General features: G+C 36.8%; 2 protein-coding genes across 6 annotated transcripts in view; both read right to left on the reverse strand.

Annotated features, from left to right (window-relative positions):
• Positions 1-79: 79 nt before the first annotated feature.
• Positions 80-4,290, reverse strand: LOC147657929 (uncharacterized). Of its 2 annotated transcripts, none has more exons than XM_086906179.1 (2): positions 3,516-4,290; positions 80-3,075 (listed from the first exon to the last, which is right to left on the reverse strand). In XM_086906179.1, exons 1-2 carry the CDS (start codon positions 4,103-4,105, stop codon positions 3,009-3,011), a joined length of 657 nt encoding a protein of 218 aa, XP_086762305.1. In that variant the 5' UTR covers positions 4,106-4,290; the 3' UTR covers positions 80-3,008. The 2 variants fall into 2 exon arrangements, with proteins under 2 accessions (XP_086762305.1, XP_086762306.1); XM_086906180.1 differs by having other exon boundaries at positions 3,450-4,105.
• Positions 4,274-27,328, reverse strand: part of Stacl (SH3 and cysteine-rich domain-containing protein) — a 67,037-nt gene continuing 43,982 nt past the window's right edge. For 2 of the 4 annotated variants that reach the window (XM_031916808.2, XM_031916807.2), the window contains 12 exons: positions 22,108-22,364; positions 21,149-21,541; positions 20,596-20,852; positions 19,824-19,935; positions 12,768-12,922; positions 12,521-12,571; positions 11,614-11,885; positions 9,588-9,737; positions 5,211-5,387; positions 4,884-5,133; positions 4,505-4,688; positions 4,274-4,420 (listed from right to left, as the gene is read on the reverse strand). In XM_031916808.2, the coding sequence (XP_031772668.2) occupies positions 4,274-4,420; positions 4,505-4,688; positions 4,884-5,133; positions 5,211-5,387; positions 9,588-9,737; positions 11,614-11,885; positions 12,521-12,571; positions 12,768-12,922; positions 19,824-19,935; positions 20,596-20,852; positions 21,149-21,541; positions 22,108-22,364 (2,405 nt within the window). The remainder of the gene's footprint in view (positions 4,421-4,504; positions 4,689-4,883; positions 5,134-5,210; positions 5,388-9,587; positions 9,738-11,613; positions 11,886-12,520; positions 12,572-12,767; positions 12,923-19,823; positions 19,936-20,595; positions 20,853-21,148; positions 21,542-22,107; positions 22,365-27,328) is intronic. The other 2 variants (XM_086906168.1, XM_086906167.1) reach the window with 2 other exon arrangements.

Consider the following 27,328-nt stretch of genomic DNA (forward strand, 5'->3'; position numbering starts at 1 on the left):
TTTTTCCCGCCATATTCGGTTGATAAGGTAGCGATCTGGGATAGGTAGACAGATTAATGCCTACGTACATAGATATATGTATATATATATATATATATATTTTTTTTTTCTTCGTGCAGTCTATGAATTCGGATAAACACATTTGCTCGGGTGTGTATGAAAGGTTTCATTGTAAATGGACTAGATTCGTTAAATATATCAAACATTAGGAGTTATGGCACACGAGATATACAACTAATCCATAGCCACTCTCATACGTAGAAACATATAACGTTTTCGTGGTTACCATTCTTCTTTCACTTTGCTCCTTCGAGATAGAACGTATAAATCATTCTCGAAACTTTCTTCGACAACTCGCGACAACAGTTTTTTTTTACCAAACACTCGTGCACAAACGTTGGTACAATGAACGGTATACATAGACATCTTTGTTCCATTTGGTTCCTGTGTTCCAATCCCTCGTTCCATTAAATCGAATTAATATAATGAGAAGGAGAAGACAAAATTTTTCTTTCGAACAATTTATATAATTTTTTAATTAATTGGGTCAAATAATATACGTGTAATGTTGTAATTATCATTTTTGTATAACAATTATAGTTTATTTTCTTTGTAACAAGTTCGTTTTAGTGGAACGACGAATCGGAAACAGTTTCAGCAACACGAACACATCCTGCACCTAACCGTTAATACTTAGAAAATACTAGGCGTGGTAGTTGGAATAGCTTACACTCTATGGTACAGTTAATAACTCGTAATATACTCTTTAACAGGGGTAGGGCACTCGTTACATTACGTTTAATATAATGAAATATAATGAAATATATGTAGCCTTACAACGTACAATAACACAACTTTTGTTATCCCTGATACTTAACCCTAATCTATTCTCGGTCCTCGGTGAAATTTTTTAACCAACTCGTCCGTAGAAAATTTTTCAAAATTTCTTTTTCGAAAATTAAAATCGAAATGTGTAAAAATGTCCCTAAAAAAATTACAAAACGGATTATTAAATATTTTAAACGGCGACAACGGATATCACGAGTTTTGCAGAATTTTTTTTCTAAATTTTCATAATATTTCAAAATTTCAAAAAAAAAAAAAAAAAGAAAAAAGAAAAAGAATTTCTTCCAATTCTTTTTTACGAACGAGCTCGTCACGATCGAGGAGGATTCTCTAACTAGGAACAGGACACACTCGACGACATTACGTTACTGAAAGCATATCTGTGACTAGATCAGCTCATCATGAAAATCGACTGAAGTATTGGATAGTGAAAAAATAAGTATACGCGGAGCTCTCTTGTTGCGTGACTCTCTTCTACGCTCTCTCTCTCTCTCTCTCTCTCTCTCTCGAATAATTTTGGTGCCTCGACGTACTTCGAAATTATTGCATACACCCTTTAAAAATGCAACTTTTGTATAATCCGTTTCGTGTGTAATCGTTAAGAATGTAACAACTCTGAGAGAAACACGCGAAAAATAGTCACTCGTTACACTTCCCTCGTTACAATAGAATAATATATCTTGCTGATTGCTATTTTCAACTAACGACCTAACCTTTTAATGGGTAAAACAATTTTCTTAATTTCTCTCTCTTTAATCTATCCTTTTTTTTTTTTTTTTTTTTCCTTTAAACATTTTCTCCATTTTCCCCTCCGTTATACAATAGAATGAAAATCTTCAACGTTCATTATATATTATTCTCAGACTCAACGAAGATCGGTGTACAAGCGTTTTTGGAAATACGAGACAAATTGATGGCGCCACTGTTCCCCCAACAGATCTATTTTACGTATTCTCTTTCTTCTTCTCTTTCGTTCCCTTTTTACTTAATTTCTATTCCCATTTACATCGATATATTATTATTCTTATTATTATTATTATCAATATTAACGAGTTGGTTCGCCAATGCCTACGTCGTCACGCATCTTCAGAAACGTCCTGTACACATAAATGCAATATCAAGTAAATGCAGATCACGGTAATTGGTCAACGCTTGAGATAAAATATCGGCATCGTTAAATGCAATCGCGATAACGTTTTTCTCATTCCGTATATTTATATTTATATTTCCCTTCTTCTTCGATAAATTCAATCGAATTCACAACGAGACGAGACGATTGTTGACAACATTCGTGTCATTCGTTAATGGATAAGTTATGGATAAATCGAGAATTTTTTTTTTCCCCCTTTTTTTTTTCCTTTTTTTTTTTTTTTTTTTTTTTTTTTTTTTTAGAATTTTTCACGCAGTGAAGTTTATCTATTAGAACAAATTATAATCGCGAATTTGTTAAATCTGTTTGAATGTTTCTCCGGGGACGGAATTAGTTGTGAAAAATACAAAAGCGTTGCGGGCTTAATTAGAATTTTTCGATCGCGATTTTTAATTCGGTTCACAGTGACGTGGCCTTTTCTTTCCACTCCAAAGTACGTGAGAATCGAAACTATTCCCTCGAATCGAGACACAAGCGTTTTTTTTATACTTTTTTATATTCGAACGACACAAGCGAAAAAAGTTTCACCATTTACTGTTCTGTTAGCCATGGAAAAAGAATTTTTTAACTTCGATGCTGGGACAATCTCTCTCTGCGATCTAAGTAAGGATTTCCTATTTATATATCGGTTTTCTATACTTTTCACACTCTGCAAATTACTCGAATGTTCTCTTCGGTCTTAAACGATATCCGAATTTTTTTACAATAAATTCGATCAAGCATCTACAATTGGAATAATACGTGTTCAACACATCGTAATAAAATTCATTTCACAAAAATATCGAACGAGGATAATAAAAATAACGAAGAACGTGTGAGATAAACACAAAAATATCGAAAGTGTATGTCTCTGTTAATTGTATTTACGTTAAAAAAGGATCCTCCCCTATTTTTGGATGATGATCTTTTATCAAACTCAACAAACGATCGATAGTACTAAGACACAAGTCACACTGAACGAAGAGCTTTCTTATTTATAGTGGCGAAGGTGTAGCGTGATTGGATGCCCACGCTACGCAGCTTCCGAAAATCGATTCGAACGCAAAACGTGCTCGACACTGAGAGGTGGGTTTCGATTTCTAAAAAAAAAATATGTCTGGCACGATTCATTTTTCCAAACATACGTAATACGAGCTAAGATATAGCAAGGTAGTGAAATTAGTTAGCACATTAAATTAAACGTTTTGGATGGGAATATAACTTCGATCAAAAAAAAAATCTTTGAAATTTATATCACAACTTCTCTTCTTTCTCTTCTCTCATATTTCATTATTGCTTGAACAATTTTCAAATTAACGTCTTGACAATCTCGCTATACCGTGGCCCATATTACGAAATAATCGACCTCTCTACTAACTCGAGTCAATTATATATTTTAAAAAGTAGCTATGAAAAAATTCAGATGCTCTGAAAAAAGAAAAAAAGAAAGAAAGAAAAATGTTCAACAACCAACCTCCAACGAACGAACATAATCATCTACGCGAGTTTCTACATGACGGAACACCGTGTGACGTTGTACCTAGTATCTTGGTCCACATTGTTCACGCTGAATACGCGCAGCAGCCTCTCCGTGTCCTTGCACGCCCCGTGCTTATTGGCCTGCTGCTGCTTCATCAGCATCATCGGCGTCTTCTTCTTCGTCCTCTTCTTGGTCTGCGGCAAAGTGAGCTCGAGCATCTGCTCGAGCCTCAACCGAATCGGCCAACCGCTCTCCTTGCACTCGTCCTCCTCGTACGTGGACTCGTTTCCCGACCTCTGCAACGTCTGGAACGCGTAATTCACAGGCAACAACTTTCTCGGCTGAGCGAAGGAATCGTGGACACGAACGGGACGAGCCAGGGACGACCTCTTTTTGGCCGGGGTTAGAGGAGGTAACGGTTGGCTTCTCACGTTGGGTCTCACTGCCACTAGATTGTTACTACCACTCTTGTTGGGATTCTTGGATGGAACAACCCTGCCCTCGTCCACACGAGCCAAAATTTTCGCGTTCTCCTTCAACGATGACGAGTTTATGGTGTTTATGGCCGCTCTACAGCTCTCCTTCACAATCAGATTGTTCCCCTTCGCGGCCTTCACCAGCTTCGAGTTATTGTTATTGTTCGCGGTCATTACGCCGGGATTATTGTTGTTGTTGACAACGGTGGTCACGTGGCGGCACTGCTCGGCACATTGCAGGCAATCGTAATACTTTTCAACCGCGTTACGTCGCGCCGAAGCCGAAAACCTCTCACGAAGATTTGCGCGATTCTGTCGCTCGCTTGGCTGCCGAGGTTGCTGTCACACCTCCTGCAGGTATTTCAACGGGCACAGTGTTTCCTTGTACAACACCTCCCCCTCCTTGCCCGTGTGGTCCGCGGATCGCACGTCTGCCGCGCAGCGAACCATCGCCACGCCATCTACCTCCTCGCCAACCTGAATCACGATCTAGCGGGCAGAATTGGGTAGATGGCGTTAGTGGACGGTCGACTGTTAAGAGAGAGGGGGATTCTAATTGGTTGGGAGGAATACCTGATCGCGAAGTAGGGTAATTTGGTCGGTCAACTGCAGGTTACGTGTAACCTGAAGCGTTTTCTGCCCAGACTCCACCCGCATCACGTAAGCGCTGGGAAAGTAACCCACTCGGCCGCCCAAACACTTTCCCTTCCACCAATCCTTCTCCGATTTGTCGATCACCGTCACTTTGTAACCAGCTCTGTGACACAATTACATTTCAAGGGTTATTGAAACGTTCTATTAAGAGGTTTCTAATAATGCTTCCGATTCATCTCCAATTTAACGTAATTGAAAAATGAAGAAGAGGAAGAAGAAACTTTTGAAGATTCTTTTAAAAAAAAGAAAAAAAAAAGATGGATCCTTTTCTAATTATAGATACTCGTTGAACGATTACTTCAAGTCCAGTTCGTCTCGATGCCGCGCCTCGAAGTTATAAAGCACCACGTAGAGATTGTTGGGTGGTAAGACGCGTTTCCCGGGTGGATTCATGTGGTTTTGATTATTGGTGTGCGGTGAGGGGCAGGGTGAGGTGCTCGCAGACGAATAAGATTTCTCGTTTTCATCGGGCAGCTCCATACTGGACATCCTGATGGCTCCCCTGATGTGTTTATGAACGTTGTGGCCCTGGCCTGGACTGCATGGCGCTGCAATCGAATCGTCCGAGTTGCAAATCGAAGTTAAAATTTGATAAGGCCAATCTTTCAAATTCGAATCTACTCACATAATCTATTGATGCTTCCGCTGTCGGAATGTCTGGGTGGCGTTGATTCCCTCTGGCCACCGACGTAATAATCACGTGGACGATGTCGAACGTGCGCAGTACCCTCCGGGGAGTCCAAGCTGAGACTCTTCATTCTTAGATTCAGCCTCTCGCGTCTACGTTGTGGACTATGCGGCGCTTCATGTTCCATAATGAGCGATTATAGTAAGTTAGCCTTTGAAATTAGCTCGTTGCTCGACATTGACACCATTTATTTAAGCAATGTTATTTTTTTATTTTATTTTATTTTTTTTTTTTTCTTTACAAGCGAATAATAGTTAGAAACAGAGAGAGAAAGAGAGAGAGAGAGAGAAATTAGACAAAGTTTGGTTGCAGGATGACACAACAAATGTGTTGTTAGAAGGATAATTACCTACCCTTTTGTTCTCAAATTACGTCGTGTCTTTTTTTTTTTTTTCATTTTTCAACTTTTGCTGATTTAGATACAGATATTCTGTATCGAAGAAATTGGAAAGTTTGTACAATTTGTACAGATAGACAGATATTTCTTGTTACGGAATAATTTGTGAATAACATTAGTTTGAAATGTAAGAAAAAAATGAAACTTAATCAAAGCAAGATGGCAAAGCGAGTGAAAATTATAAAAAAAAGTTTTGCAATTTCTCATTGGACTCCGGTATAATATTCATCTATATGCGTGCAAGAAAATTGCAATATACACAAATACACACACACATATGCAAATACAGATTCGTATTCCTTCATTAATTTTCATATAAAAATATTGGATTAGCTGCAAAAATATATCCGTAATTGGCGTCAACGTCGAGGAAGTGTACACATACAAGAAATAAGAACACCATATATATAGATATACGATTACACCAGTGAATGCAGACACAAATAAGTGTTTTTCTCAACCAAGCGACAAACCAAATTCGATCGGTATGTACAAATTTCTTTTTCACACGTAAAAAAAAAAAAAAAAAAAAAAAGATAATTTACAGAAATTAAAAGAAAGAAAGAAAGAAACAAAAAATAATAACAAAAAGAAAACAAAGGAGAAAAAAAAAGGGACACGACTCGCGTACCAAGAAATGAAAGCAGGGGAGAAAATATTTATTTATAATATTTACATTGATTTCTCCCTTTTTTTTTTTTTTTTTTTTTTTTGACAGAATTTCGGAATTAACTTTCGATGCATATTGGTTTCACGCAATACGCAACGGACGCTTCATACTTCATTTTCCTTCTTCCCTTATTTTTTTGCGAACATTTTTTATATATTCTTATTTAATTAAAATTTTCTTTTCCTTACATTGAAAACGTACGTGGATTGCATTATTATGAGAAAAAGGAAAGCCGGGAAATTAGAATAAGAAACGGATTTGATACATTTTTTTCGCAAATTTTTTTTTCTTTTTTCTTTTTTGGGATTCGCACTCTCGAAACATTCCCAAAATTTTTAAAAGAAACCATACTTGTACGTTTATTTGTTCGTTTATAGCTTTGATTGTATATTCTTACCTTTTTTTCGTGTAATTTCTTTTTTTTTTAAACGACCTATACGAAATAATTTGCGTAGATAGATATAAAATCTATCTTCTTGATGTTTTGTGCTTAAATTCAAGAATAAATTTTGTGAAATAAAATTTAAAAGAAGTTACAAATTTTTATGATAAAAAATTCGACTTCCATTCGACAATTTCAAAGATTCCTTCTTTTCAACAACTTCTCAATGATATTAAAGAAAAGAAAGATCGCTACACCGAAATTATCGAATAATCTTTGGAATTGCAAATTTTTTATTTTTCAATGCGTACTTTTCACGAAGAAAAGTAACAGGAATAGAATTGTGCAAATATATATGTATATATATATTTTAATTTTAAGCATCGATTCTTTTCTTGCAATGAAAAGATATTAAAATACGCAAACATCGAAGAAAATTCATGGCAATTCCAATGTTCATGCACTGGCAATTGCATCGTCAGTTCCTTGATTCACGTATTTTTAAACAACAACAACAACAACAACAACAATAATAACAATAATATTCGAGAACAGGAGAAGAGACAAAAGTCATGTTAGTCTTCGTTTTTTTCTTTTTTTTCTTTTTTTCGAAATCAACTCCATCTTCGATTCCACGCATTTTCACAATCTCCGGTGCTCCCTTATTATATCATTACATTACACCACTCGAACTTAAACCAACCGGCTACTTACTTCCACTCTCGTCACGTCACACAACTCACGATGAGTAATACCTTGTCCCGATCAAAAATTTCTCCACTGAATTTTACCACCCCTTTATCCCAATAATCACGATTTCCTCTTTCTTCATCATTGCGTTCCATTCGAAAAGTTGTCTCGATAATAAATAACACGAAGTGACTTTTCTACTCTCGAGCTTTGTTTCAACTTTTTTCCCCTCCCGCGAGTTGGAGAATATATTCACTGTTGTCATCGTTTCTTGTTGGTCGCGCGATAGAAACGTTCCATCGGCCTTGGAGACGAGGTCGAGGGCGACTCCTGGCGGCTCAGTACCAACGGCTGGCCGAACGGCCTGGTCGCAGACATCGATCCTCCGCTGCCCCGTCCTGGTCAATGGAATTGCAACGATTCCGACATTACATATCTCCTCGCATCGCTTTCCCTTCCGAATTTCGGTATTTCTCTCTCTCAATGCAAAACGCTCCGTTCAAAAACGCTGTTTATTCTATTATTGAAGCTAGTTCCGCTTGTTGGTTAGTAGTAGTAGGCGCACTCATTCAGATTCTGCGGGATCTCGATATCAAGCATCGGTGGCGCTATCTGGCGGCGTTTCCCCTACACACTCGTCTCTTTCTCTCTTCGATAATTTCACTTTTTTTTTTTTTTTTTTTTTTTTTCCCTCTATTCCGCGATGAACTTGGTTAGTTATCCATTTTTAGGCTCGATTAGTTCTCCCGCTGTTATATTTGCGATTTTGGAGAGTCGGGAAATTGGCGATGAACAAAGTTGGTCAGTCGATTTGGGATCATTGATTATTTTATTTTACTTACTTCTTTCTTTTCTTTTTCCTTTCCGAATAAAATTTTAGAAAAGCAGCATTAATGATCCTTCGTTGGTTAAAAGGACAAGTTTTGTATGGTTATATGGATTTTTTCAAGTACCATTCTTTAACTCTTCGAACGATCTATTTTCGATCTATTAATAATCCTTCTCCCTAACGTTTTTCTTTTTTCTTGAGATGTGAACACCGTTACACAATGACAAAATAACAAAAATATCGGCGAAAAAATTTGTTTTCAGCGAATTTTCGCTAAAAATGTTATTTCGTTATGTTACATGACATGTAATAGATTTGTACAATTAATTAGCAGCGAAAGAGATTTTTTATTCTGCGGTTCAATGAAATCGTGAAAATAAATGAAAAATAATTTTTCCAGGTGGTCCAGATATATCATTATTTGCTTATCTTAATCTATGATATCCATGGATAATCTAATACAACAAGCATCGACGAGATGGCAAAGAAAAAAAATATATATATATACATGGCGCTGGCTAAAGAGGAAGAATGAAGATGAAGTAGGAGGAGAGAAATAGAAAGAGAGACAGAGAAAAGATTGGAAAGACAACAAAGAAAGAAAAAGAGGCAACGTTACGAGTCATGTCCCTGAAGAAGACTGAAGACATACTTATGTTGATCAAAAGAATAAAAAATAAATTAGACAGGGTTACGTGTCACCTTGAAACAGAGAATCGTTCAAGAATTAATAATTGCAAAAAATCTTTGATTGCCTGATATAAAATGTCTCTCTTCAGAGTCGCATCCTGAGTATGTAATTCTCTCGAGAGAAATATATTGTTAATCAGTTGACACAGATTTGGTTTCTTTCTTCCTCTACTTGCTTAAAAGAAAAATATATATATAATTCAAAAAATGTAATTCGATCGAAACTTTTAACCCTCTCACTGTTTGCTCAGCTTATTTTTCTTCTTTGAAAATTTTATTCTTAATTTTTTTTTTCTCGCACCTAAGAACAGAGCCAATTCAACGACGAATCGAACGCATCGAGTTGGAACCAATTTAACTTCCATTGTAATAAATTTTCGAAAAGTGAAATCGAGCTTGCTCCTTTATTCTCGCCCATAGAAATAAACTATTTCTAGCTAAAAGTTGGCAAAAAAAAAAAGAAAAAAAAAAACTGTCACAATTTGATTGAACAATTCGAATTCCATTTTTCAAATGAATTTCTCCTTTGTACGGATGCGTCTGAAGAGCACTTCATCCAACACGCTTTTATTTCGTAGAAACGTATTTTGAAATTGTATTTTTTTCCAAATAGAGATTCTGCTTCAAGGTGAAGAGGAATCGGTGCTGTGCCTTACCAGAGGTGGACGAGGAACAAGGGTGGGAGGAGGCCCTCGCTGACGAAGGTGCCGGAGGATGATCTGCTGTGGGAGGCGTAGGTGGTGAGTTTGTCGAGTTTCCACGGATCTCGCCTGCCTGCTTCAGCACCTGGTATATGGCGTCCACGTCTGCCCACACGAGATACAGAGATAGCAAAGAGATACACGAGAGACGAGAGATGCTTTCTTTTCTTTCTTTTTCGTTTTTTTTTTTTTTTTTGTTCGTTTCGTCATTTTTCCATTGATCCATCTAATTCTGTGATTTAAGTCACTAGTTTCTTTCTTTTTTTTTTTTTTTTTCCTCTCTAAGGGCAACAAGTGTCTTTAGATGCCCTTCGCTTCGCAATCTATCTATCACTATCCGGATGATCAAATTTATGTTCTTATTATATTTATATTTCGAAGAAAAGGCAAGAAAATTCTTCTTAAATTTAAAGACACTTGTTCATATAGTTACCTATATATAATCACTTCACTTCAGGAATTGAGTTGTAATTAATTTGTACAAGTGTTAGTAGCGAGTCACTTGTCCAGAGTCACTGAAACGCATTTACATCTCTCTCTCTGTACATCAAAATGTGATTATCACACCGTATGAATAAATCCCGTTCTGATTTTTCATCCTGGTCGAAAAATTTTTCCGTACAACAACGTTACAAAGTGATTGCAAAGTGATGACAACGAAATTGTCATCGATCGTTTCGGGGGAGGGTTATACTGTTGTGTGACGTCAATAGAGGTAAATCAAGTTGAAAGGATTACAAGGAGAAGCCATTTAATGAGAAATTAAACTAATGAAATCCTCTTGTTAATAGCGTTTAATCTCGTCGAAAGAAGCTCATCCTTGTGAAATGAAATATCATCTTCATTCGAAAACTGTTATTTAATTATGCAATGGAATTATAAATACGTGTACTCGAGATCTTCGAGATCGTTTTTTTTTTTTTCTTTTAAATTTTTCCCTTCTCAATTTCTCAACCTGGACATCGAATCGATGATGAAAGGTTCAATGGAATCTGAGGAGCTGATCGACTTTTCAGCTTCGGTGACTCTGAACGGGGACGGCCATTATATTGTGAGCCACAAAAAAAAAAAAAAAAAAGAAGAAAAACACCGAGATAGAGATAGAAAAGTCTTCCCTTCTCTAGAGCGCCTATTCACAGGCGACATCTAGGGACATAGAGAAAGATGGCGAGCAAGCCGATTAATATGGTTAATTGCGATACAACGTGTGTCCTGATCTCTGACCCTCTTCCTGCCTTGTGTTTATATTATATTATATTCATGATGATCGTGATCAAGGAGATCGATCGAGAGGTGAAAAGAGCGGAGAGCAGGGAGTTTCGTGCAAAGTTTGAGCTTCGTTTGTTTCTTTTTTTTTTTTTTTTTTTTCCCCCATTTTTCTTGCCATTGATTTAACCGATCGATACTCTTTCGCAAACGAGACTGATTTTTCATCTTTCAGATTTTCAAGTTTGTATTTATACATCGATATCTGTCTTTCGTTTGATCACGTTTCCAAGGAAATTCGAGTCCTGAAAAATAGTGTGGCATGGTATCGGTTCTAAAAAAAAAAAAAAAAAAAAAAAAAAGAAGAAAGAAAAAAGTATATCGAAAAAATAATTTCTGAATATTTATCACGAGTTTTTGTTGAAAGGTTTTGAAGAAGATCGAAAATTAGATTCTGGATCGATCATCTCCCTCGCACATTTTCGTCCTTGACTCCCGCCCAACTTTACCTTTCTCTCGTCGAACGTAACGTATTCGATTTTGAACGTCGTATAATTTTTCATAAACTTGAGAAATTAGCAGATCAGTTCGATTCAATCAGAGGATCGATCGTATTCAACGATGAGAGAGAAAGAGAGATAGGTGTTCATAGACAGATAGATAGAGAAGGAGATAGAGATAGATAGATAGAGAGAGAGAGAGAGAGAGAGAGAGAGAAAGAAAAATCAGAAAATCAATATCGATACTATCGCATTCCAAACTGGTTCATACTTACTGTATTCGGCAGTTGCGGTTTCATCCACCTGAGCCTGGGTCTTTTGCCGGCGTAAAAGAGGGATTCCGCCACTCTTCTTGGGCGCCACGCTGGGGCACATGGCCGGCTGCACCAGGTTGATGCAGTCGGTGTGAGCGTTCGCCTTGCAGCCGCGACATCTGACGCCTTGCCGACTGTGACCACGCAGCACTTGGCCACAGGCATCGCAGGGAGTTATCTTTCGATACGTGTACTCGCGCCAAGAATGCCCACCCTCCGACTCCAAACTTTTTCTGGAACGTGTACCTTTTACTTTTTCCTTCTTTCTCGTCACTTTTTTTTTTTTTTTTTTCTTGTCAACTTAGATTTGTCAAGATAGAACATCTATTTGTGCATAGTTTCTTGGGATCACGATTATTATATAAGAGGATCCTTGAAATAAACAGGAAGATATAAATTTTTTTGTCGGGATAAAAATCTTAGATGCAGTGTCGACAAGCATGCGTTGACAAAGAAGATTAGATAAAACATAATATCTGAGCATAGTTTCTTGGGATTATAAGAGGTACGGGATATTAAGAGAATCTTTGACATAATTTGGAAGACATAGATTTTTTTTGTCAGGATAAAAATCTTAGGTGTGATGTCAAGCATGCTTTGACAAAGAAGATTAGACAGGACATGTATTTATAGTTTCTTGGGATTACGATTATTAAGAGGATCTTTGAAACGAACAGGAGAAAATAGATTTTTTTTGTCAAGATAAAAATCTTAGGTGTCAAAAAGTCAAAGCATGCTTTGACAAAGAAGATTAGACAGAACATGTATTTATAGTTTCTTGGGATTACGATTATTAAGAGGATCTTTGAAATGAACTGGTAACTTTATTTCATTAGTGACGATCGGCTATTAAAAGTAACTATCTTACCTGGACATGGCGACGACTGTAGAAACGGCATGGTACATCGCCTGTTTTCCTCTGTGTTAGTAAAGCATTCGTAAAACAATAATTCTCGTTTATTAATCAAAACGCATTTCCACATTTAATACATTCTGTAAACAAAACTGTTTATCTAAAAACCAATAAAAAAAAAAAATAAAAAAGAAGAGAAACACAGAGACGTCAAAAGGCACTCTTTCTACGAGGTCCATTTCCGTTGGGAAAAGTTACTGACTTGTCAGCTGATGGAGGAGTCGTCGGGGAGCTGGTCTTCAAGCTCTTGAATGCTTTCAACCATTTGTGCTTGGTGCTTCCGGTAGAGCCATTCGACATCTTCCGGCTGCTCACCCCATCCGGTTGGCCGGCTTCTCCAGCCCCGAACAGCTCTTTCTGAAAATCGAAGAGGACGTCAGACGCGATATCCAGGCCACAGAAATAGTACATTCAATTTTGTTCTACACAGGGATCAATATAATTTATTAAAATAATCTATTGAATTTCCATTTAACGAATTAATCTCCAGTTTCTTCTGGAACTGAAATAACAACAGACAAATTTAAAATTTTCGATCGACTTTGAAAATTTCTTTGGAATTATTCCAAATTTCATTTTTTTCTCTTTGAAAAATGAAGGATATGTAAATACTGTGTTCCTTGTTGACTTGACTTCTCCCAATATTTTCTTTCTTATTCGAACACTGTAACGTGATAACGTATACATCATTTTTTTTTTTTTTTTTTATGATACGACGGATTCCACAATCTCAACGAGAAAATAATCGAGCTTTTGCAGCAGGGTTCGTGTACACAATCGATTGAATCGGGACGATTTTAATGCGACAGAGAGGCCGGTATTAATTGGATTTTATTAGAAACACTCATTGCTGTAACGTGTTGTAGCACGTGTTATAATTTCAATTTCCTTTTTCTCTTTTTAACTCCTCGTATTTTTTCAAAATGGACCTTAATCAACAAACATTATCGATCCTTGCTACGGCATTAATTAATTATTTAATCGAGAACGATTACCACGAAACGGATCAATTTGGACAGAATTAATACTCGATCGCTTCGATTAAAACTTTCAATCGAAAATTAGGACGATCGCGAATAACATTGCGGCAACCAAGATTCCTATCGATCCTCCCAAACGGACCATTGTATCCATTGCCATACACTGTACTGTATAGGGGCTTCATTCATAAAGAGGCGGAAGGTGCATCGACCAGCCAGCCAAACGCGACCCAACGATGTTTCACGTACAATGGTCAGAACCTGTCTCCCTATCATTTTCCAGAAAAACAAACGAAAAGTAAAACCTAAAAGAAAGAAACGACATTTGCGTCTCTTCGAATCTTCAAGAAGAAACCAAAAATCATTAATTCTCCCCCCCCCCCCTAACTTGCCACAACTTTTACTTATAAAAGGACCAAGTCAACGAAGAGTAGTCCATTATCCCTCAAACGACTCTTCCTTCGGATCAATTCGTTCGACTGCAACCTTCGTGCACGTGCCTCCCCAAAAATCCTATCCTTTCGATCATCCCACACCACGTCACACCACGTGTTTTTCACATCATCACACCACAGCTGATCCACGCTCCTCCATCGAGGACTGCCATTTAACACAAACTGCTCTCTGACAAACGACGCGACACGACGCGGCACGACGCGACACGACGGGTCTCGATGAAGAAAGAATCGCAGCCGCATAGCAACCGAGAGGGATGACCATCGAAATTGGCTCGCACAGTCTGATCTTTTTTTTTTTTCTTTCGGAGAGGTGGAAGACGGAAAGAAAGGGGTGGCAAGACAGGTGAGCTGGTCCCAGCAGGTTGGCTCGGTGTATACTAACGACTTGTGCGCGCAGCGTTGTCCAGCCCATCTCGACGACTATAGCCAGACTCCTCCTGCCACCCTGACCTAGGAGAGCTGACTCGAGGCCAGGAATGGATTTTCAGACGGTCGCCGTCGTGACGGTGGGTCGTGTGACCCAGTTGTGAAGGCGCATGTCGCGCGTTTGCGCGCCGTATTTATTCGCCAGCCAGCCCTCGCTCGCCTGCTCTTCTTTGTTTCGGCCTCGAATCTCGTTTTCCAAATCTCTTTCCTGGGGGCCTGTTCATGTCCAGGTATTTTGATCGATCGATTCGTTTGCAATTCGTGGCCGGCTCCCTCGTTCGGAAGACTGGATATTCAGAATTGATAATTGATAATGTTGCCTCCACGTGTTGTTAAATAATCCTTCGATCGATGATATTAATAGGAACGAAGTGAAAGAGATAAACTCTCCTCCAGCGGAATTATACTGTCGACAGTATTTTCCGTCTATAATTGCACGATCGTGCAATTTGAAGTTCAATTGAAATTGGATAAAATAGTCTCGAAACTAGTAATACAATGCGATAGTCTTACAGTATTAATGTAAATAATATTGGACTATAAATAGATAAATTTTAACGATTAAAAGAAATCGTATCGTTCCTTACGTGATGAATTTTAAAGGCTGGAGTAATTCGAATATTATATTTTTGCATTCGTGAGCTTCTCTATTTGACAGCAACGGAAAAGGGGTGAAAACAATTAATTTTCATTTTTTTTTTTCGTTCAACAAATTAATCGAACAAGAAGTTTATAGCGTGAGATGCGCAATTGAAGAGTTGGATAGAGATCTGATAATTAACGTTGGTTCTTTTCCCACTTCTCGAATACTTTAGAGTTTTGATCGAGATGCCTCTTTTTTTTTTTTTTTTTTAAGATTTCTCATCAAGTTTCTGAAGTTGTTACGGTTGTTCTTCAACTTATAATTGGTTACGATTGAAGTTTTTAAAGGGATCCATCGTGGCTATTCCTAATTGTAAATATCATTTCTTCTATTTTCTTCGAGGAAAATATTTTTCTGATTTTTATCATTTTTTCGACCAACTTGAAATTCTCCTTATCCAGAATCTGTGCTTCAAATATTTACAATTTCAACAATTTTTTCCAAATCAAAGAGGAGCGTTAGAAAATTTATCGAAACATTTTTTCCATTATATTTAGAAAAAAAAAAAAAGAAAAATCGAAGGAACTTTTATAATTTCAACACAACGTCACATCGATTGAATCATGCTGGAAAAAAAAAAAAGAAAAGAAGGACAAAATTACATTCCTTTCCCCTTCATTTTTCCAAAATAATCAGAGATCAGCATAGAGATAAATGCAAGGGACTCAAATGATCAATTATCTGGATGAGCTGGCCTATAAATTATCTGGCAATCGTTAAGAACGTGTCTTGGTGAAAATTTTAGCAGGATTCGATCGATCCCTTCCTAGTGGAAACATTTCGGTTAAATAATTTCTATTCTATGAGAATCTATGAGAATCACATTTCTATCGTCGATTCTATCGATACTTCTGTTATCGTTCACAACTCTAAAGAAATGTATGTATATTGTTTCATACAATATTCTTGTTTTATTCATCTCAGTGTTGAGACTTTGAGGTAGTTTTAAAAATAATTTAATCGCTTTTCTGTCAAAGATTACGTTTTTTGTCCAATTAAACAATTATTAAATATCGTCGATTACTCATTCTTCTCGTCAATACGTTATGAAATATTTTTAATTTATATAGCCTGATTTCAAAAAATTGTTGCTTGTTGAATATTTCATAAAAAAAATTTCGAGACTTTAAAGGCAGACTTTTAAAAATAACTCAATCTCGAGAAAATACTCGACTCGATTAGGTTCGTTAACGTCACTTTCTTCTTCCGTCAATTTTATTATTACGAAATATATTTTTAATATTTGGATGGATTTTTGTACAACGAACGATTTCAGGCAATAAGGTTGAAGTTTCTATTTCGAGCACGATGGAGTTTGGCCGGCCTGCACTTCGGTATTCAGAGCCTTTGACATGGCTGAAGGATCAGGACACGTCGTATCCAGGAATTTAGCAAATGTTCAAGTGGAACGCTCGAATCAGGCCAATCTTCTCATCGGGAATGATGCTTTCGACAGGCATGCACGTGCACGTGTTTCAGACTTGTGTGTAAATCAATATTGTTGTGTGGCGTGTCTATCTGGCACCCATAAATGAAGAAGAAAAAGAAAAAAAAAACAAGAAATGGAAAAATATTTTTCTTCTCGTTGTTGCTTCCTCTTATACTTCGACGAAATCATAAATCCTTGTTTACGATTTCCGCTCTCTCGTTTATCTTCCTTTTCTTTATGTATGGCAATGTAAATATTGAATTTCGATGAATGTAATATGAAAGATGTAAATTTTGAAAATGCTCGAGGCTATCCAATATGCACAGATACTCAAGATTTGTAAGAGAATTATACTGATAATAATTTTTCAATAGTATCTTTCACTTCTATATTTTTACTACAGAGCTATTGATATATATATGATGTATATATCTGTGGAACACCTTTCGAAGAATCGATTCTAGCTGTATATTTGTCATATATTTGTTACTTCACTCTAAATTGCTTCTAATTATTTTTACAATTAAATTTAACGAATAAAGCTCTATTTTTACGTTTTGGTTTTTATACACTTGGTGGTGTTTATGCGCCAATACAAACTTGTAATTGACCAATTTTGCATTAAATTTGATATTAATATTGGTAATATTGTTTGAAGCAGTTAGTTAATCAATTTCAAATTTGATAGAAATAATTACTGTTGGCTTTGTTTCAAGCGAGATTAGGATTACAATTAGGTGAATACAGATTATATATACATTTATATTATTAACAAAGGGATTAGAATTTTGGTAATTCCTATTAGTCTCATTATATCTATTGTTTGAAACAGTTATTAATTAATTTCAAATCTGATAGAAATAATTATCGTTGGTTTTGTTTCAAGTGAGATTAGGACATCTGAATTTCAGATTATATTATTAGAAAGGGATTAGAATTTTGCCAACTCCTATTAGCCTTATTACATCTTAGGATAAGTCTGATTGAGGATTTAGTTCCCGTAAAGTCTTCCTATTAAGCCATTCAGATCTAGGATATACCTGCTTAATTTTTAACACTCTTAATTTCTTAACCATGAACGAGTAAACTATGTTATAAAATAACAATATGTTAGAATAATTTTTAGAATTAAATACATATTTAGAATCTCGATCTCAAATGATAATAATTAATTAATAAAATCCTATGCATTTTTCAAAACAACAAACTTTGAACAAATTTTTAAAACTCTGTTTGACTCCTCCATCATTCAACAAACAAACAGTGCACAAGTATATATACTCAATTCTACGCTTCTCGCGCGTGGATCCATCCTTGAAAGGAGATTCGTCTACTCACTTCGGCCAGAGATCACTTATCACTTATCCAATATGGCGTCTTATTTCTTATTTCTTATTTTTAACCGATCTCCGCACAAGCCGGGCGGAGAGAAGGAACGAAACTGCGGCAGCACGTGCAGGTACACAAGGCAAGGTGCATTGTTCGAAGCCCGTGGAAGGGAACAATGAGAGGCTCGTGCTAATTTTAATCGGCTCAGCTACTCGACTTGAGAATCACGAATGCGCGAGGCCAGTTCTTTTTCTCGCGGTCGAGATCAACACGTTCCTTTGTCCCTGACTCCCTCTCTCTCTCTCTCTCCCCTCTCTCTTTCCCTTTCCCTCTCGATTCCCAAGTCCAAAAGCTTGATATCTCGTGTGCCACCTTTTTCTTCCTTTGTCGTTCTCACCCACTCGCTCGTTCTTCCTTCTCCAGCCGGATGAATTACCAATGGGAATAATGCTTTTGCTGACAGCTGCTGCCACTCGTCGTTCTGCGATCCCCTCGAAATGGCCGATTGACAAATTAGGTTAGGAACGCTCGTTACACGCGATTGAACAGAAACCTCTTCTTTCGAATTATTTCCTCCTCGTGCTGCAACGTTTTAACGTTTTTTAGTTCGAAATCACGATTACAATTTATACATGGAAACGAATATATAGTTCGCGTATGATTGACTCGATTCGATGCGACGGAAAAACAATCGAAGAGGATTTCTTTTTGATACGAATGCGAAGTGGGGAAAAGTATAAATGTGAAATTTAATTTTTGTTTTGAAAGGAAAGGTGACTTGAAAGCAACATTGTAGGATGGAAAATTATCGCAAAGTTTAAATCATCGGTATGTATGTATGGAATAGGAAATTAATTGGTTGAAAATTTCATTCCGGTAAAATGGAATTCTACTGTAGCAATAAAAGAGAGTGCGTTATTTAGGTTAGGTTAGAATGTTATATTGTTAAACGAGTCCACAGTAGTGGACACTTATGTGAACTAATTATAACTAATTATATTACGGTGGCTAAATGTAGCAATGACTCAATGACTGTTTCCCAATAATTTTCACGAACTATAACACCTTTGTTGAATTCATCGAGAAGAAGAAGAAATGAATCGATTCATTTTTAGAGATTTAAAAAGTAATTTATAGTAATTGGGTCATTTTATTATTTTCCTCATGATGAAATGAAGGAAACGGGCAAAGAAAATCACCGACTTTGCTTCTTCTGTGATACATCTTCCCTGCGGGATCCACCGTAAATCTAATTTCGGACTCGTCAAACAATTTCTCTATTCTCGGGGATACACGTGCACGTGCACATTGCACGAACGCTCGATTCTTTTATATATATATATATATATTTATATATCAAAAAAAACTTGGAAACTTTTCTCGTCGCGAATGAAGAAACTTTTCACTAGTCGTGTCGTGGTTTTCTCTTCTGAACCGAGGAACAATTCTGTTTTCGAGCTCGAAAAGAAAGTAACAAGTTTTAAACTTAAATACATACAACTTTCGATGGCGTGATCTTTTTCTCGTTGGAAAACCTATCGAAGGTATTTACGAGCCAAGTTGATAAAAATTTGACAATCGTTAATAACAGTTCACTTCTTTCCTCTTCTGCACATCTTCAAGAAGATTTAAAAGTCGTAGAAGAAAAGAATATTTCCAATAATAAGTTTAAAATTTTCTGCTGAAAAAGCAGCAGATATTTTTAACATTTCTAAATATTTTTCTAGAGAATTGAAATTGGTATTTCAACTATTGATAAAATACGTACACATTTTGTTTGAACGTTCGGTAATGCATTGCCAAAAAAAGTCGACCAAAATAGATTTCTGAAAGCTGAAAATTGAAAAGAGATTCGTGTTTTGTGCAGTTTAAAAATTCCAAAATATTTCACAGAACGAGTCTCCCTCCTTCTTGAAGAACAAAGAAACTCATTAAATATCGGTTTAAACACAACTTGCAGCTTTCAGCCAACAAACGACACCAATTGAAATACCTGTGCTTGCACAGCTGCAAGGTATAGCTGCGTCTCCCCGAGTGCAAAACGCTTCATAGAGATGTCCTCTTGCAACTCGGCCACTTTCGTGTACAGATTGCTTTCAGCGCTCCTGCAATTAAACAAAAAAGAAATTTTCTGCAAACCCTGATTTTCCAGAGATTAAATCCCAGTATGGTCGCGTTGAATTTCGAAATTAAATCTGGGTTGGGGAAGCACACATAAGCGGGTCGAGAATCTTTTTAATAAATTGAAAAAAAGAAAAAAAAAATGGAAAAGGAGAGGCAATTATGAATGTCTTCCTTTTGTTGAGTGTATTAATTATTTCTACTCATTAATTGTTCCATGATCTGCCAAAATTTACTAAATTTATTGCCAACTTTTTCCAAACGAGAAAGCTTCTCAATTCAAAGAATGTCTAATCTCTGAGAGACAAGAATGATCAGCCTTGACCTCTTGTCATCCTTGAAGATCATCGATCTCAAAGTCATTGAGCGTGACAACTGAACAACAACTGATTAATATCAATTTAAACGTATATTTTAACAGAAACAGGACATATTTAACAACAGATCAGCATCGTTTTGCTGCTCATGACGACATACACACACACACACAAGCGTTCATTTCATCTTAATGCGAAACGTACATGTTTGTGAACAACTGAAATTATTTATAATAATCAATTATAGTCCATTAAAGTGTTGCGTCGTCGAAACATATTGATATGTTATTAAATTTACAGAAATTGATGGATAAATATAATACGCACTTTCGTTGCATGCGAATCAACGCATCCAAAGCGTCCTGGAGTCGAGTGATCTCTTGAGTAAGACTATCGTATTCCCGTCGTAAATCTTCCATCAGAGGCAGAGTGCTAGTTCCTGTCGGGGCTAGCTCGTCCCTAAGGGAAGGTATCTGATTGATTCTTTCCATAGAAACCTGTTCAGGAGGGCCAGGCGCCACGAAAAGCCGCCTCGAGGGTTTCTTGGACGGGGTCGCAGTTGCTGATAGGTTTCGTGCCAAGATCTACATGATAAATTTCCATTTAGTAGTTGCGAATATATGAGACAGTATCTCTATCCACGCTTAGTAAAATGTGAAAAATGAAATATTAAACTTTTTACACAGAGCGACATAATAACATCAAAAAAAGAAATAGAAAGGAAGAAAGAAAAATCTCACGAATAGAGAGATTTAACAGCTCTTCCAATCTCATCATGGCTCTGGTTCACTCGTGACAGGATTTGCCATTCGTCTGGAGCGAATTCAGTGTGTATGTGTATGTGTATGTGTGTGTGTTTTCGAGAAACATCAGGACGTACTTGCAAATCGTTCACAGGCACAACGACTTGAGCCTCTTTGGCAACTGCCTGATAACGCTTTGTCTGCTCTCTGGCCCGCTCCGCGGCAGCCTCCGATATGCCAACCATGCATTTGCAAGCCAATCCGCATAACTCCTCGTACACTTCCGCTATTTCGCCAAGCAGGCCGGGCAGGCATTGCGATTGATACCGTTCAGTGATGGCATTCGTGGCTCTCAATTGAAGAATGTACGCGTTATGCGCCTCGTAGTAGGCGCGTTTCAGCTCCTGCTCGCTTCCGCCATCTACCGTCAACAGGGCGGCGTAAGCGCGTTTGTAATCCGCCCGGGCACGCTGCAATTTCTCCTCGGCCTTGGAAACCACCTGTTCGTAAGCTTCTCTATGAGAGAATACCTGAAAAATTGTCGTAACACGTCGATTCGATTATGTTTCATAATTTTCTAATTTGTCCGTATCTCGCTTAATTTTTGAAGAACATCGTGATACGACTCGATTTTCTTTCAATTCGGTTCGTAATTTCTTGTCTATTTTTGCTTAACTTTTGAAAAACGTTGCGATACGTCGATTGGATTTTTGTCTATTTTTACTTAATTTTTGTTTCATCGAGAAACGTTAAAAATTTTGAAAAATTTTTTCGATCTTGATCACAAGAATGATGATTCGGATTAGCTTTCCAATTGTGAGGATTGGACACAAAAAAAATTGTGAATATAACAATCATAATATGCTGATTTGAATTTTTCATAACTTTTTTGTAAATTTTAGTGAAATATTCAATAACGAGACACGAATGGAATTGCAATTGTGTATGGAAATACCAAAGCTACCACTGATTTTTAATTGGACGGATATTTAATAAACACGTTACGTTGTCAAAATGTGAAATTTGTTTTTGTATTTGAAATGTGATTTTAAGAATTTGGACGATCTTTCTGGCCAGCAGAAGGAAAATAAATTACCTTTTTAGACTGAACTTTACGATGAAAGCTGGCTTCCAAGGTGGGTCTGGACAGCTGCTGTTGGAGGACCGCGGCCAAATCTAAGTGAGCCTCTGCATCTGATTGTACCTGGCGCAGTAAACTTTCCCAAACTCGGCGCATCCCACCCGAATCGACTCTGGTCTCCCCGGATCGGCTACGAAATTCGTCGACCAGCCGTCGTACGTTCGCCGAATGGCTCTCCATCGCGGCGCCCAACTCTTGAGCGAACTCTGACACTGCGTTGCCAACGAAAAAGTTCGTGATATAAAAAAATTCAAACGATCAAAGAATGATGTGTAGTAGTTAAAAAAATCTATAATTTATCTAAAGTCGTGTATCTAATATCAATGATGACACAAATATTCTAAATTAACTCTTAATATCGAACAATCTGAGTTTGGATGTTCACTTTTTAAAGTCGTCCAATTGAATTCCAAAGTAATTCTTGATATTGAATAGTTAAATAATCATTAATCCAATTTTCTTTATAAAATCGACGAATTCCAAAGTAATCCTTGATATTGAATAGTAACTTTCTAAAGAAGTTAGATCTAATACTAGCAGTGATGTTTAAATAGTTAAAGCCAGACAATATTGACTGATTGACATGCAGCAATCATGTTTTCTTTCGAAATCGTTTAATTCCAAGGTAATCCTTGATATGGAATAATAACTTTCTAAAGTCATTTTCCAGATCTAATATCAGCAAATCACATAATATTGATGCAAGTATCGATCAGCATTGTCTTCTTAAAAATCGTTCAACTATAACGTTTAATTCCAAAGTAATCCTTTAATAGTAACTTTGTAAAAAAGTTAGATCTAATATTAATCAGTTTAAATAGTCAAATAATATTGACTAATTGATATTATCCAGTATTTTTTCTTTCAAGATCACTCATTAATTCCAAAATAATCTTTGATATTGAATAATAACTTATAATAACAAATGATGTTATCAAAATCAGATAATATCGACTGATCGATATCCATTACTTTTTCAAAATTGTTTAATTCCAAAGTAATCCTTGATATTATTTCTAAACTTTCTAAACAAGTTAGATCTAATATAGCAATGATATTAAATAATCAAAGTCACATAATATTGTCTGATTGACATCCATCAGTGTTTCTTTCAAAATCGTTTAATTCCTAAAAGTAATCCTTGATACTGAATAGTAACTTTCCAAAGTCACCCAGATCTAACACTAACAGCAATAATTTAAATAGTCAATGTCGCATAATCATATTGACTGATCTTTCAACATATATTGAATAATAACTTTCTAAGCTCACCTATAAATTGTCCCTTTCAAAATCTTCTTTAATTACAATTAATATACGATGATCAAAACGAGCTTCGTATCAATTATTTCTCTAAAATAGCATATCTCCAATATCGATCTTAACCACGCTTAAACTACCACGTCAAACAGCGGCGTGTCTTCAAATTTGTCTCGACCCCGATGTCAAATCCCCAAAGACGCGTATAACCCATCAGGCTAATTGACGCGTAGTGGCATTAATGGCTCGGTTGATAGATCTGGTTAATTTTTAACTGGAAGAAGCGGCCGTTAATGTACGGCCGCCACCGACCATTATATCGTTACAATTAATCGATTTAACTGCCTACGATCCTACGTACAATTGTTCCACTCCTCTTCCAAATTTCCGGTGCACAATGCGCTTCGTGTCAATCGTAGCGATTGTTTATTGACGCAACGGATGATCCTCCATCCATATCTCCCTCTTCGAAATATTCGAAGAGAGCTCGACAACATCCCGTGCTCATCTTGCGCCACGTGTGCCTGACATTCTCTCGTTCGCACTACTTGCTTTTATTTAAGCGCCCTCGACGTGTAAAAATATTTCGGTCAATCGAACGTATTATTTTCGACCAGATTGAAAACTGTCACTCTGAAGACAGGAGATAAATTTCAGGATCGATCGACTTTCTTTCCAAGCGTCGTCCTAAAACTCTTTTTCGGATTATTGTCATCGATCGATATGGGAATAAATTATATCACGTTTCACTAGCAACCTAACCTTTTCCAATTCAGACCATCATTTGAATACGAGCTTGTGACGAGTGCTCGTTCATTTTATGCTCCCAAACTTATATAATTCGTGGTCAAACAACGGTTGAACTAATTTTTTTTTTTTTTTTTTCCCAAAAATGTTGTTTCTTGAACAAGTTATTTAAGAAACAGATTTTTCATTAAATACTTCCTCAAGTTATTCTCCCTTTGCTATGGAATTAAATGGAATAAAAAAGAGAAAAAGAGCGAAATTATGTAGAGATTAAAAATTATTTAACAACGCGACACGTTAATTCTGTTAGTTCTGGATAAGCGAATAAGGCAATCCTGGCAATGAACCGACGACACGTTCGTATATTTCGAATTACATCGTCACGGATCGGCTTTATCGAGCGAGGAAAACATTAAGTGGCCGTTTGTCAGTGTCTTCATCTGGCACGTGATGGCGAGCACAGGAAACGATTATACCACCTGAAAAATATATATATATAGGCTGTTCGTGTTAAGTTAATCCATCAGAAACCTTGTTGCAGCGAATTCCCTCCAAAACTCACAATAAATCTTGTTCCATCGTGCGATTGTTATCGACCGCGTTTAAACGCCGTAAATTTTCCATCCGTATCGAACGTTTCCAAGATTTCGAACTCGTTTCGTAATTATCTCGATACAAAATGTACATTTATATGGTGAACTTTTTATATTTGCTGTAAAACGTACGCGATTCTATACTCCATAACTAAATATTTACATTCGCGCAATACAATCGATATAATGCGGTTGTATTTTATCGCGTTCGTACTTTTAGCGCGGTATATAAAACTGTTTCGCGATACATTTTCGAATCCGAAAATAAAATTGTCGGATTGTCGGATGACGGACGAATTGCAACTTGGCCAAGGGGAATTGGCCAACCAGTTTTCCACCTCTGACGTAAAATTGACGTAAAGTGAATTTTGAAAAAAAAAATTTTTTTTTTTTCATTTTACCGACCGAAACCGCTTGCCCTTACCAACGGAGTATTTTTAAAAGAAAATATCGATTTCTCACATCGAATCGCTCACATTAATAAGTATTTTTCAATTTACTTGTACTCGAACGGTTTATTCGATTTTACCGATCGTAACGCAATTTTTGGATTATGTTAGACTGATTATTCGATTAAAGTATATATACAAGTATAAGCGTGTTACGTTGGGCTAGGATTAGGCTTAGCGCGGATGTCGATTATCTTATGTCTATATTTTTTCAAAATACAATTTAACATCGTTGGCGCAATACTCGTGTCAGGCGTGGATAAAATTTCGATATATATCAGGGATTGTTATTCCTTTTTTCTGGCCAAAATTAAAGTTGAATTTAACTATATATATATATAAAAACGTCAAATATTTCATTTTAAAATACATACCTCGTGCTATTTTGTTTGTCACGTGTTCAATTTTTAACCACTCTCGTTACAATTCGAGTTCAAATCTGAACAATTTTTTTCAACTCTCAATCCTCGATTCGATATCATTTCATTTTTCCCTGTCGCTTTAATTCCAAAGAAAGCATAAGAATATTTGAATCGAGCAATATTTAATAAAAAATCTATTCGCATTTATCTCGATTATTTCAAAACTACAAAAGAATACGATTAAACGATGGCAACGCTGATTAATTATTGGAAGATCGTAAGATCGATTTCCGCTTGAGAAATTATTTTCCCTAAAATCGATATCATTGTTTAAAGCATTGTATTCAATGCTTTTAATTCACAATTGATGCAAAAGAACGTTCGAATCACGCGGGATTACGTGGCAAAGAGCGTCTCCTGTGAAAAATTCAATTATTACCATTGACGTTCGCAACGTGAGGAGGAGGAGGAGGTTTGGAAGCAATGTTTCCAACGGCGGTTAACGAGCACGAAATTGACATTCAATTACGCGGACGTGCTCTAAAAATAGGGGAAACGGTTCGATTAATTCCGCGACACGGCAAACTTCACGGCCGGTTAAACGAAATAGGCCAATCTCAAATCTCACGCCATTAGATATTAATATTTCTCTCTCTCTCTCGTCTCACAGCTGCCGACTGTAAATCTCTCTCTCTCTTTCTCTCTCTGTCTCTCTTGATCAACTCGAGAAACTCGAGAGAACCGTTCCGGTTCTTCAATTTCCACGAGTCGAATAGAGAAGAAGATGGCGTCGAAACGAAAGATTAGAATTTAAGAGGATTAAAATCTTGACTCGAGTTGATATTTATTTACACCGGTTGATTATTCGTTTCTTAAAGTATCGTTGCTTTTTATATTTCAAAATATAATCGTGGATCGATTCGAGTTCGAGTTTTCTTTCAGCTTTAGAGTTAAAAGTCAAGCCATCATCGAACGTAAACCTAGGAAAGCTCACCACCACACGCGTCTACTTAATTTAGAAATGATATTATCCCCCGATACTTGTGCCAGCCGATCATATTACAAAAACGAATGAAGTCATTCTCGTTCGGTTTTCAAACTCGGATACGAGTCGAGCCGAGGATTAAAATTAAAGCGAGGCGGCGGCCTCGAGGCGTTTTCTGCAAAATTGATATCGCGATGTCGAGGCCGCGCAAGCAACCACGATGCCCAAAACTCTCTGCTGCGTTGCACCACCTCTTCCTCGACGGATCGGGACGGATGTTGTTACGGAATTGCATCCTGTTTTAAACACTCGTAAATCGGATGCATTTATTCCATTGACAAGAGGAGAGGACAGGAGTTGTAAGTGGATTGTATTCGGGGAGATCGAAAGGGCTTAACGAAGACACTCGACTCTCATCCACCGCTTCTGGTTTGTCCCAGAAAACTTCCGCCGCATTAAAAGCGACCCCTGAACACCCGGCAACCAGCATCGACCGTGTATGAACGCTTCTTTTCATTCGTTTTTCTTGAGTTTGAAATGTTCCTCTTTTTCTTATTTGTTTTTTTTTTTTTTTTTTTGGTTTTGATTTTGAATACTTGGACAATTTTTATATACATATGTATTGTTTGGTGAGAAATGAAGAGGAAGAACGGAACACGTCGAAAGTTTCTCGTCGAAAACAATTTTCGAAATTATTATATTTCGTGTGAATTTCTGAAATTTTTCTCCTCCATTCCCCCAAATATAAGAAGATAAGTAAAGATAAGCAAAGAATTTTTG

Source organism: Apis florea, unplaced genomic scaffold (genome assembly GCF_048593485.1).
Source record: "Apis florea isolate Af1SG1 unplaced genomic scaffold, ASM4859348v1 contig_2492_pilon, whole genome shotgun sequence".
Classification (NCBI taxonomy): Eukaryota; Metazoa; Arthropoda; class Insecta; order Hymenoptera; family Apidae; genus Apis; species Apis florea.

Bases quoted from the DNA above. Each gene is read 5' to 3' on its own strand.
- LOC147657929 (XM_086906179.1), bottom strand. From the start codon at position 4,105: ATGACCGCGAACAATAACAATAACTCGAAGCTGGTGAAGGCCGCGAAG. The intron at 3,076-3,515 runs GTACAACGTCAC...TTTTTTTTTTAG, and splicing joins AATGTGGACCAAGATACTAG to AAATCGAAACCCACCTCTCA.